At 38.3% G+C, this 19,986-nt stretch overlaps 1 protein-coding gene across 4 annotated transcripts in view; it reads right to left on the bottom strand.

The window, feature by feature from the left end:
* Window positions 1–19,986, bottom strand: part of ARHGEF12 (Rho guanine nucleotide exchange factor 12) — a 154,288-nt gene that overhangs the window by 32,292 nt on the left and 102,010 nt on the right. For all 4 annotated transcript variants that reach the window (XM_054437882.2, XM_063671504.1, XM_054437881.2 and 1 more), the window contains 12 exons: window positions 17,773–17,865; window positions 16,175–16,285; window positions 15,790–15,888; window positions 12,541–12,583; window positions 11,493–11,598; window positions 10,915–11,052; window positions 10,093–10,125; window positions 9,652–9,766; window positions 8,791–8,896; window positions 6,295–6,507; window positions 794–926; window positions 292–327 (listed from right to left, as the gene is read on the bottom strand). In XM_054437882.2, the coding sequence (XP_054293857.2) occupies window positions 292–327; window positions 794–926; window positions 6,295–6,507; window positions 8,791–8,896; window positions 9,652–9,766; window positions 10,093–10,125; window positions 10,915–11,052; window positions 11,493–11,598; window positions 12,541–12,583; window positions 15,790–15,888; window positions 16,175–16,285; window positions 17,773–17,865 (1,226 nt within the window). The remainder of the gene's footprint in view (window positions 1–291; window positions 328–793; window positions 927–6,294; window positions 6,508–8,790; window positions 8,897–9,651; window positions 9,767–10,092; window positions 10,126–10,914; window positions 11,053–11,492; window positions 11,599–12,540; window positions 12,584–15,789; window positions 15,889–16,174; window positions 16,286–17,772; window positions 17,866–19,986) is intronic.

Raw genomic sequence — 19,986 nt, 5'->3', positions numbered from 1 at the left:
AGGTGGACAACGAGAAACAGCACAAATCTTTATATTACAATAAATTCTAATCAGATTCCTGAATCTGACTTAGCACAGAGACTGAAATTTCATCCTTTCCTACAAATGGCTGTTTTATACATACTTCAAAATACAGCTTTTGAATGACCCGTGTTTCTTAAGAGCTTTCTTTTATACTACATAACAGATTGGTATACAGGGTTTCTTTTCCTTTAAAATGAAACTTTAGAGGAAAAAAGGTTACGTTTCTTAAAATGCGCCTTTATTGAAAGCTGCTTAAGATTTACTTACTTTCGAAAGGGCTTTGGTGTCCCATGTTCAGTCACCCTAAAACAATGGAAAGTAAAGAGTAACATGAAAACAAAATGGTGATCAATACATTTATACCAAAGATACTCAAAGCTAGGTTAAACTCCAACAGCTTGATAAATAATTCTTTGGGATATTGTAATAATTTAATATAAAATAAATTGAAGAAAATTTGAGTACCTTTCTACATTTCAGTAACAAGTTCTGAAATGGTGTTTTAGTTCTTTTACGCACCCAACTTATTTATTTATTTATTTTATTTTTTACAGTTTGAAGTGGGGGCTCACTACATTGCCCAAGCTGGTCTCAAACTCCTGAGTTTAAGTGATTGATTCTCCTGCCTCAGCCTCCCAAGTAGCTGGCATTATAGGTACATACCACCATGCCAGGCTTCAGTGCTAGAATGCTACTAAGTATAGGAATAGTATATAATTTAAAAATTTTAAGTAATGCCCTAAGCTTCTCTAAGATATCACTGAATTACCTTTCTACTTCACATTCCTCCTCCTGCACTTGGTCTAATGGAGGTGGTGGGAAATCAAAGACAGTATTGAGAGTACGAGGTGTGCCATCTAAGGTGTCTCCAGGTGCTGGTGTTTCTCCAACTTGCTTTGATCCTGTAGACAAAAGTCAGACATTTGAAGAGTGTTAACACTTAATAAAGTCACTGGTCACCAAAAAAAAATTAGTTCCCAGAAGAGCTTCAGCCTAATCCATAGCTACATTCTTATTTAAACAACTGCAGGTTCACTAGAACTAAAAATTTAATATACAAAATTATGGCATCACAGGCTCACGTGATCCTCCCAGCTCAGCCTCACATGATCCTTCCATCTCAGCCTTCCAAGTAGCTGGGCCTACAGTTGTGTGCCACCACACACACCTGGCTCATTTTTAAATTTTTTGTAGAGATGGGGTTTTGCTACTTTGCCCAGGCTAGTCTTGAATTCCTGGGCTCAAGCAATCCTGTCGTCTTGGCCACCCAAAGTGCTAGGATTATAGGTGTGAGCCACCATGCCTGGTCAGAAAAATAATTTTTAAAATTGTTTCTTAAAAATTAACGTAAGAAATAGCAAGGACTCACATAGTGCAGAAGAGTATACGATAAGGAACAACATTTTCCCATCTTATCCTGTTCTACTCCCAGTATCAATCCTTTTTCATGTTTTCAAATGTGAGTTATTATACTGGTCCAACTACAAATAACCTCTTTCTTTTTCATGATTTATTATCTTTAGTTAATATCTATTTCTTTCCCCTCTGAGGATTTCATTGACTTACACTTTCCACCTTCACTTTCCTCCCATTTCTTCCCAATGTTTAATAGTTTTATTATTATTACTAGCTGGGTTATTAGTTACTACCTAAATTTAAATGACATGTCTATGTTTTTGTTCTATCAAAAAGTTAGTATCTCAACTCTCTTCTATGTCAGATTAGGTATTCAGTGTCCACATCCTCCCTCTAATTGTATTTCCTTCCTTCTACCTTTCATTTCTTTCAACTACATTTTTACTTGCATCATTAAAAGAATTTTTTATGTTTATATTCTAATCTGCAGCCATAATGAACTACTCCATGCTTGCCTGGTAGGGTTATTCTAAAAGTCTGAAAACGAAGAAAGAGTGCTTATGACATATATATGCTGTCGTCTACTACATACATGTATACATCATTCCTGCCAGATTAAGAAGTATACTAGTTAGGATTATATATTTTTTCCTACTGGTCCAATGATGCAATCCATGGGCCACTTCAAATAGAACATTTATTAAAGTCTTTCTTACACACCATCAATTGCTAAAGATCATGCCACTTTTTATTTTGCTTCATGTTTAAATCATGACTTATTTTCCTGAACAATTCTGTTTTTCTTAACATTTCTAAATGCTTTTCTTTTATTGCTGTCAAAGTTATATAATTTGGTCAAATCTCAAACTGTTTCCTCTGCTGCTTCATACTATCCACTGCCTAAAATCCCCATTTTCTTATCTGTGATGTTCTTGTGTTCCAATCTGGAGCAGTGGCTCTCCTGGCCTGTGACACAACCATCATTTTAGAACTGCCCTTTGCCACTTTCCTGGGTGTTTCCAGTGTTTCCTGGATCCCAGGACATTTTCTTTCTTAATTTTTCCTCTCATGTTGCTAGAATGTGTATCCTCAAATGATTTGAAAGGGAAAGGTATATTCCAGTTAAACTGTGGACCTTGTGTATCTGAAAATGTCTTTATTCATTCTTCATATTTGATGAATAGCTTGGATGGATACAGGATTCTAAGTTCAAAACCATTTTCCTTCAGAAAGTTGAAGGCATGGCTCTTTTGTATTTCAGCACCCAGTGTTATGATGAGGAATGTGATGCAGTGTAATCCCCATTTTTTTTTCCTCTGAAAGCTTATCCCTGGTGCACTACAATTTCAAAGGACATGTTAGGAATGGATTTTTAAAAAAGCATTCACTATAGATGGTTCTCAGTGAGCCCTTTCCACCTGAAGATGGGTATTCTTTTTCAACTCTGGGAAACTTTCTCTTGTTGTTTAACCATCTCTTCTCCATGTCCTCAGCTGACTTTTTGCAAAAGAGACAGATGTTGGCTCTCTGTAGTGGTTCTCTATATAATTCTTTTCTCTCAAATTTCTATCCTTTCATATTTCTGATGTACACTCTAAAATACTTCCTTGACTTTAATTTTAGGAACTTCTTTTTTTCCCTTTAAACACTGACAGTTGCGGTGGTCTGAAAATGTACCCACACGTTTTTTGATATTCCTCCCCTCAGGGGTGGAGCCTAATTCCTCCCTCCCTGAGTATGGGCTAGATTTAGTGACTTGTTTCTAACCTGCAGAAGTGACAGAGTGCACCTCTAGAGACTAAGTCAGAAAAGACACTGGGGCTTCCTTTTCGCTCTCTTTTTTGGGATACTCAGGAAAAGCCAGCTGCCATTTCATGGAACACTCAAGTATCTCTATGGAAAAGTCCATGTGGCAAGGAGCCAAGGCCATGAGTGAGGAGCTAAGGCCTCCTGCCAACAGCCACCTGAGTGGGCATAGAAATGGGTTCCCCAGCCCCAGTTAAGCTTTCTGATGACCGGCTAATATCTTGACTGCAACTTTATGACAGACTCCAACCGAGACCCACCCAGCTAAGCTGCTCTAGAGTTCTTCATCCACCAAAAAGTCGAGATAAATTTTTTTTGTGTTAAGCCATTATGTTTTGGGGTAATTCATCACACAAAAATTGATAATACAACAGATGTCACTGTGTTTAATAGTTGTATTAAAAATCTTTGGTCTCTGAATGCTCCCTATTCTTGCTTTAAAGAGATAATAACTTCTTTAATGTCCCCAAGTATACTACCTAATTTAGAAGTATTTTCTTAAGTTCTTGTCTATTATCAAATTATCTTTTTCTTGTAGGGGAAGTTTTTCTGTTTAACTGTATTCTCTCTTTATGTCACTGTCTGATGTGTTTGGCATTATATATTATCTTACATCTTGACTCTGACAAGGGTGAGTAATCATGTTCGTGTTTAATGATGAAAGTGAGTAGCTGACTTGGCTTTCTTTTGCTGCTATATAGGTCTGTTTCAGTTGAGAGCTCTCTCAGCACAGTGGGTCGCCGGCATGCCTAGTGTCAGGCTTTGGGCTCCCAAATGTCAGAACTCCAAGCGATCAATACTGTGGAGGGACTTAACTCTCCCTACACAATTCACTGAATTATTTTAAAATAGAGCACTGTTTTTTCTTCTAGTCTACAAGTGACAGAGACTGCTCCTACTCTGTAATTCAGGGATTAGAGGCTGCTGATATAACTATTTTGATTATAGACTTGCAATTAGTTCATCATTTTTGCTCTTTTTCTTATTCCTGCACTGCATAACATATGCTAACTCTGAGCCCGAAGTCTCTCCAGGGTTCCAATGAGCAGACTGGGTTCTATCCTGGACTGTTTAAACAAATTATGGGCTCTGGCTTCCTTTATGGTTTTATCTTGTGGTTCTCTGTTGTTGTTTTTCTTGAGACAGGGTCTCATTCTGTCATCCAGGCTGCATTAACGGTGGCACGAACATGGCTCACTGCAGCCTTGTCTTCCTAGGATCAAGTGATCATCCCACCTCAGCCTCTTGATTAGCTAGGACTACAGGCACATGCCATATGACTGGCTGACTTTTTCATTTTTTGTAGAGACAGTCTTGTCATGTTGCCCTGGCTGGTCCTGAATTTCTAGGCTCAAGCAATCCTCCTGCTTCAGCCTCCCAAAGTTCAGGGATTACAGGAGTAAGTCACCATGCCTGGCTTCTTTACACTCTTGTCTGCTTTCAATCTCCCAAGTATTTGTTAAAATCTCTTATTTCCTGATAACATATTCCCTTCCTCTACTTTCCTTCTCTTTATGGTTTCTGTTCATCTGCCACCTACCATGTTTTTATTTTAATGAGTCACAGGAGCCATGAAATATCAATCATACGCTCAATCTAACATCTTCAGAGTTCCATATTTGACAAAATCCCCAGAATTTTCTCCAAATGTCACCCGTACTTCTTTGCCTTATGTAGAAACCTGCCTATTCCCAGCGCCTTACCTCTTCTGCTACAGCCCTCTGAGACAGAAACTGATATTTCTGTCTTATATTGTGTATGTCAGGGTGGAGATGAGATGAATGGCCTTTTTGTTCCTCAATATGATTGTTGGACCATTATCTTGTCGTTTTTTTTTTTTTAATTTTTTGAGATGGAGTCTCGCTCTGTTGCCCAGGCCGGACTGCATTGGCACGATCTTGGCTCACTGCAACCTCCACCCAACCTCCTGGATTCAAGCAATTTTCCTGCCTCAGCCTCCTGAGGAGCTGGGATTACGGGTGCATGTCACCATGCCTGGCTAATTTTTGTATTTTTAGTAGAGACGCGGTTTCACCATGTTGGCCAGGCTGTTCTCCAACTCCTGATCTCAGGTGATCCACCTGCCTCAGCCTCCCAAAGTGCTGGGATTACAGGCATGAGCCACCGCACCCGGCATTGTCTTCCTGTATAATCTCTTGCTCCACTGAGGCTCTCATGCTCTGGATATTATCACATTCTCTTCCTCCTCACATCAATCATCTAGCAATGCTAAACCTTTGGCTGGTGGCTCACAGTTTTCCTCTCCATGATAAAAATCACACTTGGTGACCTCACAAGTCATGAATATTAAGCTATTCAAACTCCTGGCTCCTTGGTTCCTTGCCATCTTCATCCCTAGTAGCCTCCTCTATGGCACCTCAGGGACCATTCCCAGAGCCTCATTCTTGATCATGTCACCACCAGAAATTGAACCACCTCCCAAACAAGGATGAAGACATGGTAATAAGCTCCTTGCCCAATTACCTACAATGATTACTTCATATCTTTCTTTACTCTTCAAATTCCCTTGCTCTTCTCACTGAACTCTCACTCTCAGTAAACAGTCTTACCCTTCACATACACTCTACATCTCATCTCCTCTCTCCTCACAACTCGCCTCCCACATATTCTACCCTTCCTTTCAGCTGGCTTCCTATTAACATTGAAAAATAAAACCTCTAGTTAATCTCCGATTTTCAAAAAGTCTTCTTTAGATACCCACATCTGCCTCTAACTACTGACCAGTTCCCTCAATACTCCCTTTACCTTCCCTTGATTGGACTTGGCACAATTTGCATTTTTTATATTTGTGACTATCGCTCTCAAGAGAGAAAGCTGCATGAGGCAAGCATCTGTGTATAATTATTGCATGTTAACATCCGGGACAAAGCTAATGCCTGACAGAGAGCTTAATAAATATTTTTTTGGACAAATGAGAACTTAAGTTATCATTCGGCATAGATTTCTTATTGGTTGTAGCACATTAAAATGTTAAAATTAAATTAAACTGGGATTTAGTCTTGATTAACTTGCCACTCTATTTTTCAGTTAGTGTGTTTGTTTTAAAATCTTGACGCTTAGTTAAGCTGAATTACAGCAATAGCTCACCTGTATCATTCTCTTTCCCTCCTTCCTGGGAAAAAGAGGCCCCTGAAGCTACAGAAGACATGGAATTGGCAGGCAGGTATCCAGCGTCTGTTCCTTCGTTTGCTAACCCACTCTGGCGCAACTTGGCAGAGTCCTGAGGTTCAGGACTCACAGATGAGGGTGTGGATAAGTGCTTAGGGTGGCGCGCCTTCTGTAGTTCCATGGCTCTGCCAACTGATCAGAAAATGATGGTTAATAATCTGTATTGCGGCCGGGTACAGCGGCTCAAGCCTATAATCCCAGCACTTTGGGAGGCTGAGGTGGGCGAATCACGAGGTCAGGAGATTGAGACCATCCTGGCTAATACGGTGAAACCCCGTCTCTATTAAAAATACAAAAATTAGCCAGGCGTGGTGGCACGTGCCTGTAATCTCAGCTACTCGGAAGGCTGAGGCAGGAGAATCGCTTCAACCCGGGAGGTGGAGGTTGCAGTGAGCCGAAATTGCGCCACTGCACTCCAGCCTGGGTGACAGAACGAGACTCCGTCTCAAAAATAAATAAATAAAATAAATAGAATAATCTGTATTGCAAATTAGCTAAAAGCAAAAAAGGACAATGTAAAAGAATCTGGTAAAATGTGTGAAACATGGTAGACCCAAAAAAATATATATAGTGGATTGTTATGCAGAGAAACATACAGACAGACAGATGAAGGAAGGAAGAAGAGAAGACAGAAAGGGAGAGGAAGGTAGAGCAGAAAGATGAGGAGATGGAGGAGGGATGAGACAGGACGATGAAAGCGAGGAAGAGGAGCATGTAGGGAAAGAAGAAGGCTCATGAGGAAAGAAGGAGAGCAATGGTGGACAGAGGGAGGAGGAATGCTGAGAGACATGGAGCTGTGTTCATTTGTAAGAATGAAGACGAAGTCTTTATTTCTGTGAGTTCTTAGTAAGCTCCCACCCCAGTTCTCCCCCAACACTCACACCTTCATCATCATAATGTGCCTCAAAGACCATCCAGACCAATCCCCATCCTGCTAATTATCCTTGTTCACAAAGTCACCACAAGAAGCCAAAGACTCCCACTCAGGTGTTCAATATCCAGAGCATTCTACACCCTCACACAGCTTTTTATACCCTAATCTCTTAATTCCTCAAATTCTTCTTTTGTATACCTTGGAACTCACGGTTAGCATCTGTGAAATCCTCCATCTCTTTAACTTCCTCTGAAAATTTCACACCTTCTCAATGGTTCTCAACAGGAGGCACTCATGGCATTTGAGGGAGAACTCCTCATTGTGTGGGACACTCACTACCACAATCCTACTCCCACCGCTCTACCATGCCAATATTTTTTTTTTGAGACAGTGTTTCACTCTGTCACTGGAGTTGAGTGGCGAGATGATGGCTCACAGCAGCCTGGACTCCCCAGACTAAAGCAATACTACCTCAGCCTCCCAGGTAGCTCGGACTACACACATGCACCATGATACACAGCTAATTTTGGCTGTTCTTGTTGTAGAGGCAGGGTCTCACTATGTAGCTCAGGCTGGTCTCGAACTCCCAGGCTCAAGTGATCCTCCCGCCTTGGCCTTGCAAAGTGTTGGAATTACAATCAAGAGCCACTGCACCTGACTTCAGTATTGTCAAATGTGGTACTGCCTGAGATAAGAACCATCACATGAGCCCTCCCCATGGTACCACCATCCCTATTTCTCCTGCAGCCATCTCAAGTGAGCTGATCTCTCTTTATTGGGCCTGGGGTGAAAGGGAAAACAGAAAATAAAGTACAATGGAGAGGTGCAGAAATTTTAGAAGTACGGAGACTAAGTAAATATGTATAAAGAGACTAAACAGTGTGGTGGAGAGATCTATACACACTTTTTTTTTTTTTTTAATTTAACAAACACAAGTTGAATGGAAACAGAATCAGAAGAGGTAAGTAAACTATGTTATGGACATTTGACAGAATACTGCCACTAAAGATGTGTGTTTTCGTTTTTGTTTTTTTTCTTTTCTTTTTGTTTTATTGAGACAGAGTCTCACTCCAGTGTCGCGCAGGCTTGAGTGCAGTGGTGCCATCTCGGCTCACTGCAACCTCTGCCTCCCAGGTTCAAGCAATTCTCCTACCTCAGCCTCCCGAGTAGCTGGGACTACAGGCGCATGCCACCACGCCCGGCTAATTGTTTGTATTTTTAGTAGAGACAGGCTTCATTGTGTTAGCCAGGATGGTCTCGATCTCCTGAACTAGTTATCTGCCCGCCTCAGCCTCCCAAAGTGCTGGGATTACAGGCATGAATCACCACGCCCAGCCCACGAAAGACGTTTATGACAATTATGTAGCAACATAGGGGGTACTTAGTTCAGAAATAACACTGAATGGAAACAAGGCATATTGGGAGTTCAGTAAAATCATCTTAACAACTCCTTTCTCCAGAAATTCATTCTAGCTGAAGAAGCCTCTGATGTGAAGAGGGCCTGGAGTAGTGAAAATGCAGCACTTCAAACTTCAACATACTTGCACTGTTGTCATGACGGCTTGGTCTCCGTGGGGGTCCCAGGATGCTGGGGAATCCTCTTCGCTTCCCTTTTTCTTCCCCTTCTTTATCTTTCTTCATACTTTGCTAGAGTTTAAGTACAAAAAATAAGAGATATGTAACAGAGTAAATTTCTTTTGCGATTTTCATAGTGTAATGCTAATGGTTAGTTCAAAGAAATTGTTAAATGTAAATGAAAACCCGTGCACGTGTGTATGCACACAGAGCACTAATTAAAAGTTTGCACACAGTACTGTGTACACCTCAAACTCAAGATGTTTTCTTCAAACCCTTTATCACTGACAGCTTTGGAAAATCAAAGGGTAGTTTTATAGCACATTTGCCAGGAACTTATTCTAAACAATTCATTCATCCATTCAACAAATATTTCCTAAGCATTTTGCTAACAGTTAAAAATACAATAATAAAGAAGGTCCTTGTACTCATACAGCTTTACAATCTAGTAAGCACAAAAACACAAATAATTACAAACTGACAGAATACTCTACTGCCACTAAAGATGTTCATGATGATTATGTAGCAACACAGGGGGTATTTAGTTCAGGCAAAGTAAAAGGAAAGTATAAGGCATGAACAGAATCAGAAATAGCACTCTTTGTAAACTGCTAATTTCACTTTTCACATTGTCTAATAATAGTTTATATGTCTGGATTTCTCATTATATTTTGAGTTTCTTGAGAACAGAGATAGTATCTTATAAATGTTTGTATGACTAGCATTAATTTGCTGATTAAGTAAATACTAAGATGATGGAAGACACTGCAACCAAATGTAAAGAAGCCCTAAGGCCTGAACATGCTATTTCATTATTTCAGTCTTACCTTGATTTTGGGAAGAAATCCAATCCGACCCCGTTTGTGCTCCAAATTTCGAGGCTCTTTCACTTTTACTCCCAAATGCTTCATATACATGAGAATAACATACTGCATGGTGGAACTGGAGGAGAAGGAACGAAGTAAATTAAGACTTCTGAGAAGGGAGGGTTGGTAGAATAAAGACATCAAATGATTTCCAAAACCCCAAGGTTGGAATTATTGAAATGAATCAAACAAACACTAAAGAACTATCTAGTCATTGCACAGAGAAGAGAATTCTACTTAGGACAACAGTAGAATATTAGTCAAATAACATACAAGCCACCAGAGGGAGACCACAAACTCTATTTGTAAGTTAAAAGAAATAAATTGTAATTTAGGGCTGAAAGGAAAAAACATAGTTCTTTTTTTCTTAAAATTCTAGGGAAAAAAAAACAATTTTGTTACCTCTTATCTTCCTCTACAGCCTGAGCAGTCATCCTTAAAAAAAAAAAAATTAAAAATGAAATATGGAAATTTAATTAATTAATTTTTTTGAGACAGAGTCTCACTCTGCCACCCAGGCTGGAGTGCAATGGCATGATCCTGGCTCACTGCAACCTCCGCCTCCTGGGCACAAGTGATTCTCATGCCTCAGCCTCCTGAGTAGCTGGGATTACAGGAGTGCCACCATGCCTGGCTAATTTTGGGGTTTTTAGTAGAGATGGGGTTTCACCATGTTGGCCAGCTTGGTCTCGAACTCTTGGCCTTACGTAATCCGCCCGCTCGGCCTCCCAAAGTGCTGGGATTACAGGAGTGCACCACCATGCCTGGCCTTAAAAATTGTTATTAACTCAGATACCTGAAATAACAGAACAGAGCCAAATGCTTTGGGCCACACCCTAGAATAAAATATTAAAAGAACCCTGATCCCCTAAAGAACCTTATCTGTTTCACCCTCATGTCACCAACTGTATATGCTTCATGGCAAGAAATATTTCCAAGGCCTATAAATTGAAAATAATGAAAATAATCAACCTGTTTTTGATCACTGATTAGAAGTTTTAGAGTTACCCATTTACCAACACCCAGAAAAAGGAACATAAGAAATTTATCTAAAATAAAGTATCAGAAAAAAGAAAAAAAAATCCAGTTTCTCAAGTACTATGACAAAATAAATGGTTCCACATACACAATCTGACAGCTTTTCTAAACCTACCCAAAGGGTACTTCAAGCATAAGTAGTACCTCAGTAGAGAGGGCATTTCCACATATACTTCTATTACTTACAATACTTCTTCAATTTTGGCAACAATCTGTTCTGCACATGTCCGCTCCTTCTCCAAAGTCAATCGGTCCTTGTCTCGCTCTGCATCAAGTTTAGTCAGCTCGCTTTCAGCCAAGGTCAGTCCCATACTACGTTTCTGCCTAAAGGGAATAGAGAAGTTTCCTGAGGTAGCCTAAAGAAAAACTACCTCACTCTGGGGACGTTTCATCACAGTCTTCATAGCTACGGTTTCTAGGAACAGGAAAAATGTCACTTTTCCACTTATGGGTTCATGTCATCTAGGATACCAGAGGAAAAAATTCTAGAAGCAATGACTCCAAGAACACATACAATATCTTAAAGGAACACACTTAGCATAGACACAGCACTGAGCTCAGATCCTGCAAGTGCCTGGAATGGAGAATCTGGACTCTCAGTTCCACTTTAACCCTTTGGCTCCAGATGTTCATTATGTTTTAATAACAATAAGACCATATGGTTTATCTAGTGCTAAGCTAAGTATTTAATGCACAACTTTTTCTTACCTAAAAAAAATTAATTTAGAATAATCATATGAAATTCTATCTACCACTAAGCTTACCGAAAATCTTCTAAGTGCCTTTGAACTTCTGGATGGACTCTTTCTTGCATAGTTTGGATATAGTGGCGATGCAGATCCTCAGGAATGAGCTCAGGTCTTCTCTTTTCTTCATAAATGAAAGGAATTATGTTATCTAAAGGTATGTTCTGGGCAACATACAATTGGCAACATAGCAGTGCTACTTCGTACAAATTAAACTTAGAATATGCCAGAGGGAAGTTCTTCAGGGCAGTTCGTATATTTCATCCCAGAATTCTGATTTCATTGACTCTTTTATTTATTATCATTATCATTATCATTATTATTATTATTATTTGAGACGGAGTCTTGCTCTGTTGCCCAGGCTGGAGTGCAGGGGCGCGATCTCAGCTCACTGCAAGCTCCACCTCCCGGGTTCGTGCCATTCTGCTGCCTCAGCCTCCTGAGTAGCTGGGACAAAAGGCGCCCGCCACCATGCCCGGCTAATTTTTTGTTTTTTAGTAGAGACGAGGTTTCACTGTGTTAGCCAGGATGGTCTCGCTCTCCTGACCTCGTGATCCACCCACCTCGGCCTCCCAAAGTGCTGGGATTACAGGCGTGAGCCACTGCGCCCGGCCATATTATTATTTTTTTTGAGATGGAGTTTTGCTCTTGTCGCCCAGGCTGGAGTGTTAATGGCATAATCTTGGCTCACTGCAACCTCCACCTCCTGTGTTCAAGCAATTCTCCTGCCTCAGCCTCCCAAGTAGCTGGGATTACAGGCATGCATCATCATGCCAGCTCATTTTTGTATTTTCAGTAGAAACGGGGTTCCACCATGTTGGCAAGGCTGGTCTCGAACTCTTGACTTCACGTAATCCACCCACCTTGGCCTTCCAAAGTGCTGGGATTACAGGCGTGAGCCACTACGCCCGGCCTCATTTACTCTTTAAATGTATTATAGACTGTCTTTCTGTTGTGATTCAGGTGATCAACTAGTCACCACATGACAGACAAGACCTGAACAGATGAGCTGAGCTACATATCTATTAAGATGTAATTCTCCAGGATGTTAGTGCTCCAAGCTTACCTAGATCTGCAGACATTTCATCAGGAACAGAAACTTTCAGGTGCTAAAATGAAATGCAAACAAAAGGTGTAACAACACTAAAGGTATTTCAAGATGTACATAAGTACTTGTGTAAAGTAAGGGGATACAACTTGGATACCCACTCTACAAGCATAATCAAGTACAAGCTCATTTATTCATTCATATTTCGCAACTCCAGAACATTCTATTATTTAAACTTGAAAATGAGCCCTTTTCCCGAGGATCATGCTATACAGGAAAAGTCTACAGTCATTTAGCTAGATGACTGAATGCTTCTGTGACACACTTACCCTAATGAATATACTGGCTTTGACTTCCTAGAATCATTGGTCAATATAATCAGGTATATGTCATTTAGATCAATATAGATAAAACCTAAATTATGTGTATATTATCATATGAAAAATGTACTCACATATAGCCATGATTTTTCTTTCCTATATTTGAGATGCTCATTCTGAAGACCAATAATATTCCTAATCGTTTTCCTATGTAAAGTTTAAGAGCCCTCACAATGTTACACTCCCATGGAGAAAATATTGAATGTCAATGTTGAGTTTTTGGAGTTTTAAATCTCCAGCAACCATCTACAGTTCTTGCTACTGAACCAAATAAGGTGACTGTCTTAGAATTTACTTATTCCTAGCTAGGATTTTCCCCATAATACTTGCATAATAATTACCAGACTGTTGTTTTCCCCCACCCCCAAACTAATGGAGGGGAATACTTTATTATTTTGCATTAAGAGAAAATATCTTAACCTCTTCCTGTTTATTTTGTATTGTATACCTATTTAAGTCATACAATTTCAGAATTCAAACACGTCCTATAAGATCCGAAGTTTTAAATTTGAAAATAAGTCACCGCCAAAAATTGTAAGATCTCTTTATATTCATTTGAAGAAAAGTGAAATGGATTTTAAAACTTTCTCTTTGACAGGCAGTAGCTCAAATCAACTTTCTTAAAAGCTTTCCTAGCTCAAGTGCAAAAAAGTAATAAAAGCTCATTTGTGTATGATGGTATTTATATGAAATAAATGTGAGCTGTAGCATAAAAGTATAATTAGCAAATTAATCAATCAAAGTGTAAGGATTCGTCTTATACTTTAATATTGATATATAGATCATGTGTAGCAAAATGTAACGTTTTGACTTAGCTTGGTGCCCTCTTAAGAAATGCAAAATTCAAACATGCTTCAATATATTGTCATTTTTTTAGGAAAGTAAATTATTTTAATAAAAATAACACAATATTTTAAACAATGGGAGTAGGATCAGAACACTAATTCATTTAACACATACCTAAGTGACCCCGCTATGTCCCAGGAACTGTTCAGTGTTAGGGACACAGCAGTGAACAAACAGAACAAAAATATCTGGCCTAACAAAACTTATATTCAGGGTAGAAGAGTAGGAATATAGTCATCCCTTGATATTCACATGGGGTACCAGTTCTAGGAACCCCCATGGATACTAAAATCAGCGAACTCTCAAGTCCCTTATACAAAATGGCATTGTATTTGCATATAACCTATGCACATCTTGCTGTATACTTTAAATCTCTAGATTACTTATAATACCTAATACAATGTAAACGCTACGCAAATAGCTGTTACACTATATTTTAAAAAAATTGTTTCATTTTTTATTGTGGTATTGGCTTTTGTTTTTTTCCTTGAATATTTTCAACCATGGTTGGTTGAATCCGTGGAAGCTGCAGGTACAGAAGACCGACTGTATAAACTAACTAACTAAATAAAAGTTCTATGGACAAAAATAATAGAAAAAGTGACAAAGTGAAAGTGTTGAGATTTTAAGTAGGTTGGTTAGGAAAGTCACTGAGCAGGTAATTGAATGTGAAAGTGTATAGACAATTTTGCAAAGGCATACAAAGAAAATGGTGCAGGAGTTGGAGGGAGAAGTAGAGCCAAAATGTGTGTTTGTTTTTAGAAAGGGAAAATAACAACATTTGCACACTAATGTGAATGATTATCTGTAGAAAATATAAAACCGATGATGCAGGAGAAGGGAGGATAATTGTTGGAGTAAGGTCTTTGAGTAGGTATAAGGAAATACACTGTAAACTGGAGCAGAGCTGGCCTTGGATAAACGATGGACAATCGAGGCCAGGTGCAGTGGCTCATGCGTGTAATCGCAGCACTTTGAGAGGATGAAGCAGGCAGATTGCTTGAGCCTAGGAGTTGAAGACCAGCCTGGGCAACATGGCGAAACCCCAACTCTACAAAATACAAAAATTAGCCAGGCATGATGGTGTGCACCTGTAGTCCCAGCTACTTGGGAGGCTGAGGCAGGAGGATCACTTGAGCCCAGGAGGCAGAGCTTCCAGTGAGGTGCAATTGTGCCACTGTACTTCAGCCTGGGCAACAGAGTAAGACTCTGTCTCCAAAAAAAAAAAAAAAAAAAAAGACGGACAGTCACTCCATAGCATCAGGAGAAAGAGTAGAGTACATGGTATGGTATAATGGAGGCAGATGATACATCTGGTAGAAGTTCTCTTCCATATACTTTAAATTTCTCAGAGAAACAACAAGGTCAAGGTTATCAGCTGAGAAAGGACTAGGAAAGGAAGTGATGGAGGTTTTAGGAGGGAAAAAGCATGAAGCAGTCATCTAAGGGAACTGCAAATGTGAAAGGACCAGGGACCTGTGGCATGATTATCCAGGATGCATTAAGGGCTAGGTGCTATTTAGCCATAACGAGACTAATAATAAAACTTACTACTTTAAAAACCTTATTAACACTTTTAATGACAAAATATAACATTATCATCATTTATTTCAGTGTAAGTGAAATCTTTCCTGCCACTTTTCAGTTAAAATTATGCCTCCAAACTTCAGAGGCCACCCAGAGTTCAGTTATTCAAGTATTATTCCGTGAGTCTTAATATATATGTATTCCCTTTTTCATTTCCTCACTCTAATTATGCACATGCAAAAAACACAAATATATATGTGTGTGTGTGTGTGTGTGTGTGTATATATATATAATATATATATATAAAATCCCCTAAAACCTACTGTGAGAATTCATATGCCTAAACTACTTTAGAAATGATAAAAAAAAAGTCTAGAGTAATCGATAATTGAAATATAATACAGGTGTGAGAAAGCACAGTAAAATCCAAAAACATGGGAGGGAAGATAGGAAGCAGGAGGACAATAATTCCATGTACTAAGGCAAAGATTACAACATTAACTTGGCAACTTACTGCTGATCGATCTAGAAAGAATTGATGAAACTCAAGGAAGATGCGACGAGTTTCTTTCGAATTGGTATGTTTATACAGGTCTGAATAGAGATAACAGAGCTGCAGTGGAGAAACGAATGAAAAAGACAAAATGAGGAACCATGAAAAATGTAATTTGCTACGCCATCATTGAGTAGGAATGTCTGGAACAGGTAGGTCACCATAAACAATGTAGTTATTACTATATAACCAAGTCTTTAAAAATAATGTTTTAATTATCTTTCGTATCTGTCTTTATATGGAAAACTGAAAGAAGTCTGCCCACTCGTCGTATAGACAGGAAAAGTTCTATGGCATATGAATCAACAGAAGAACTCTGAATCTGCTAGATTGTAAAATATATTACCAAAGTTGCAGGGTCAAATTGTGAAACTACATGGTGTAAGAAAACAGCCAAATGAGCCGGGCGAGATTTTAGTAATTCAATGCTCTGGAAACAGCTGCACTGTCCATTGATCTAGAGGAAGAAATGATTATGCATCAGTAACTCCAACATACAAATACTAAATGCAAAGTAGGCTCAATTGAACATAGCTATCCAAATTTCACTTTGATCTCCCTATAAAAAATTCAAGATCTAAAAAACTTCACTAAAATTTATTAGCAACAGAAGCTATGGAATCTCTTTCTCTGAACATTAACCAACTCTTGGGGATAGGTTAGAAGAAAGATCACTTTGGGAGAATGGAAATTTAGGAGACGATTATCAAGTAGCTCGGATGTATACAAATCAGTATGTAAAAAACAGTCTAACAACATTTCTAGAAATGCAGTGGAAGGCTTTTTGCCCAATCATAAAATAGCTGTTTATCCTTTTCTTCTGGGCTAATTGCAGAAATGGTGGGACATGAAGTTGTATGATTTTAAGTAAGACAAATCCTAAAATATTTGTGTAATCCCTAAATATACTGAACACAGAAAACAATAATAATGTAAACTAGCATCACAATTTTCATTCCCAAATCATTCTAAAGACCAGCATTACCCCCAACTATCAAACCAGACAAAGGTATTACAAAAAGAAAAACAACACATCAATATCCCTCATCAACAAAGATGTAAAAAATCCTCAGTAAAATATGGCAAATTGAAATCGACAATATATAAAAGGGATAACACATCATGACCAACTGGGGTTCATTCCAGGAATGCGAGATTAGTTTAATATTCTAATATCAATCAACATAACTTACCATATTAATAGACAATCAGAAAAACCACATAATAATCTCATTCAACAAAATTCAACATCCAGTGATGATAAATGATCTCAGCAAACCAGGAGTATTCCTTAACCTAATAACCCTTAACCTTATAAAGAGCCTCTAAAAAATACTTATAGCTAACATCATACTTAATGATGAAAGACTGAGTGTTTTCTCTCTAATATCAGGAATAAGGCAAGCATGTCTTGTCACTCTGATTCAACCTCATACTGGAAGTCCTAGCCAGTGCAATAAAGGCAAGAACAAGAAATAAAAGATAAACAGCTTGAAAATAAGGAAATAAAAACTATAGACAACGTATTTATCTATGTAAAAAACTCCAAAAGACTTATTTTTAAAAGCACCAAGAAATAATCATTGAATTTAGCAAGATCACAGGATACAAGGACAAGAATCTAGCTAATCATATTCCTTTATAGCACCGATGAACTGGGATTTGAAATTTAAAAAAAAAATACTATTTTAAGAAACACACTCAACCCCAATAAAATGAAGTACTTAAATATAAATTAATGACCTCTCACTGGCTTTAAAAGCAAGGTCATTTCTGTTGGTCAAAGCTAAAATAAGCAATTAACCCAAGGAGCTATTGGTTCTAAGACTTAGCTTCAAATCCTTACAAATGTTATCTTAATCTTCAGAAAGTGCTCATTTTTGCAACAAATCAGACATTGCAGAAAAGTAACAATTTATTTTTTAGAAAGAAAAAAGTCATCACCTGTTCATGTTCAGTACCAAAATCATCATCTTCTGCTCCAATAATATGAGGTGCTATACGGGTTGAGGGACTTCCGACAAGTGATTGAGTGTCCTGGCAACATTCAGGGAAAAGAAACAGAAAAATTATCTGGTGGTCAGATTTAGAAAAAGAATAAAGCCAATCCATCAAAAAGACATGCTTCACTTAAATAGTGAGATTTCTTTTTGTTTATTTCCTTTGAAGTACTTTATTTTCAAAGTAGGGGTTCACAAATTTTCAAGGCCATGAACCACTCTGGCAGAGAAAAAGACCACAACAATGAGTTTTTTTTGGGGGGGAAAAAAACCATTCCCCTTGGAAACAGTAAATATCCTTTGCTCACTATACACTTGGTTATCTGACTCTAACACTTTCTGTACACTTCTGTACATTCTTTTATTAATTCATACATACTTAAAACTTCTTACAGAAAAAAATAAAGTTGGCTTACATAAATGGTTACAATTAAAAAATTAAAGAAAAAGTGAATGAAGACAATAGGAGAAAGGAAAAATAAGAGCAGAAATGATAAGACAAAGTTAGCAGAGAGGTTAACATACCTGAGAAGTACTAACCCAAGATTTCCATTAATGATACATAATTGAAGGCTATCATCGAACTCTATTTTTTCATTTTTAATTAATTTTCATAAATGTATAATGCAGGGTTTCTCAACTGTGGCACTGTTGACATTTTGGGCCAGAGAGTTCTTGGCTGTAGGGGCCAGCCCGTGCATTCTAAGACATTTAGCAGCATCCCTGACCTCTATGCACCCACCAGATGCCAGTTGCAGCCTCCCAGTCCTAGACATCAAAAACGTTTCCAGACATTTGTCAAATGTCCACGGAGGCATAATCACTCTTGGTTGAAAAATCACTGATATAATGCTCTAAAATCATCGAGTAATCTCACAAACGCTGCTATAGAAACAAAGATAACAAAATTCTAAGAATAAATTGTAGATTGTCAGATAGTTCCCCACGCAATAGCTCCTCCATTTGTCAACTCAGAAAGTTGGATTCAGCACAAAAACGGCAGTACAGAGGCATTAATATATAAAATAATAAACATGGGTGCTGGGCATGGTAGCTCAGGCCTGTAATCGCAGCACTTTGGGAGGTCAAGGAGGGAGGATCACTTGAGGCCAGGAGTTTGAAACCAGCCTGAGAAAAACAACGAGACCCATCTCTAAAAAAACCAAAATAAATTAGCCAGGCGTGGTGGCGTGTGTCTATAGTCTTAGCTACTTGGGAGGCTAAAGTGGGTGCATAGTTTGAGCCCAGGAGTTGGAGGTTACAGTTAACCTCTGTACTGCAGCTTGGGCAACAGAGTAAGACCCTGTCTCATTCATACATATATACATACACAAATACATACATACATACAGACGTCTAAAGACCATAAGTACTAAAATTAAAGACCATATAGGATTGGGGAATAAAAATTTTGGAAGAAATAGGAAAAAAATGAGTTTGGCTTAAATCTAACAGCAGTTTAACAGTGCAAGATCTGGATGGAGTTCAGCAAAGAAGGGTGGGCCTATGATTTGAGAGTCATTTGCACAGCAATTATAGTGGTTATAGCTGAAGTTGTATAAACAGATCCACAAGTTTTAAGAATACTTTTTTTTTTCTTTTATTATTATTATTATTAGTGAATAATATGTACCTGTAGTTTTTCCTCCTAGTGTTGCAACACTACATATTGAGTCTCCTAAACACAATTCTGCCTTTTAACAACTCTTATTATTTTCTTTAACCTCAAGGCTTTAATATTCCAAAAAAAAGAAATCAGGTGAAACTGGCCGGGCACTGTGGCTCATGCCTATAATCCCAGCACTTTGGGAGGCTGAGGTGGGTGGATCACCTGAGGTCAGGAGTTTGAGAACAGCCTGGCCAACATGGCAAAACTCCCTCTCTAAAAAAAGAAAAAATTAAAAAATTTAAAAAAAGAAATTAGGTGAAACAACATAAATTAGTTTAGAGCAGTAGTCAGACAATTTTGATTATATAACTGATTTGATGTCTCTGATTTTTCAATAGTCCTTATGTTGCTGACAATAAAAACATTACAAGATGCTGTTGTATCTTTTACTACAAAACTGTAAATAAATGCAATTAGAAAATAAAATCAGAGTGCTTAAAAGCATGCAATTAAGAATATGTAAGATCAAACAATTCTTCTTCTTGATGA

The sequence above is a fragment of the Pongo pygmaeus genome, chromosome 9, assembly GCF_028885625.2.
Source record: "Pongo pygmaeus isolate AG05252 chromosome 9, NHGRI_mPonPyg2-v2.0_pri, whole genome shotgun sequence".
Taxonomy (NCBI): Eukaryota; Metazoa; Chordata; class Mammalia; order Primates; family Hominidae; genus Pongo; species Pongo pygmaeus.
The sequence above is the reverse complement of the archived record's forward strand: the minus strand, read 5'-3'. Positions and strand labels throughout refer to the sequence as shown.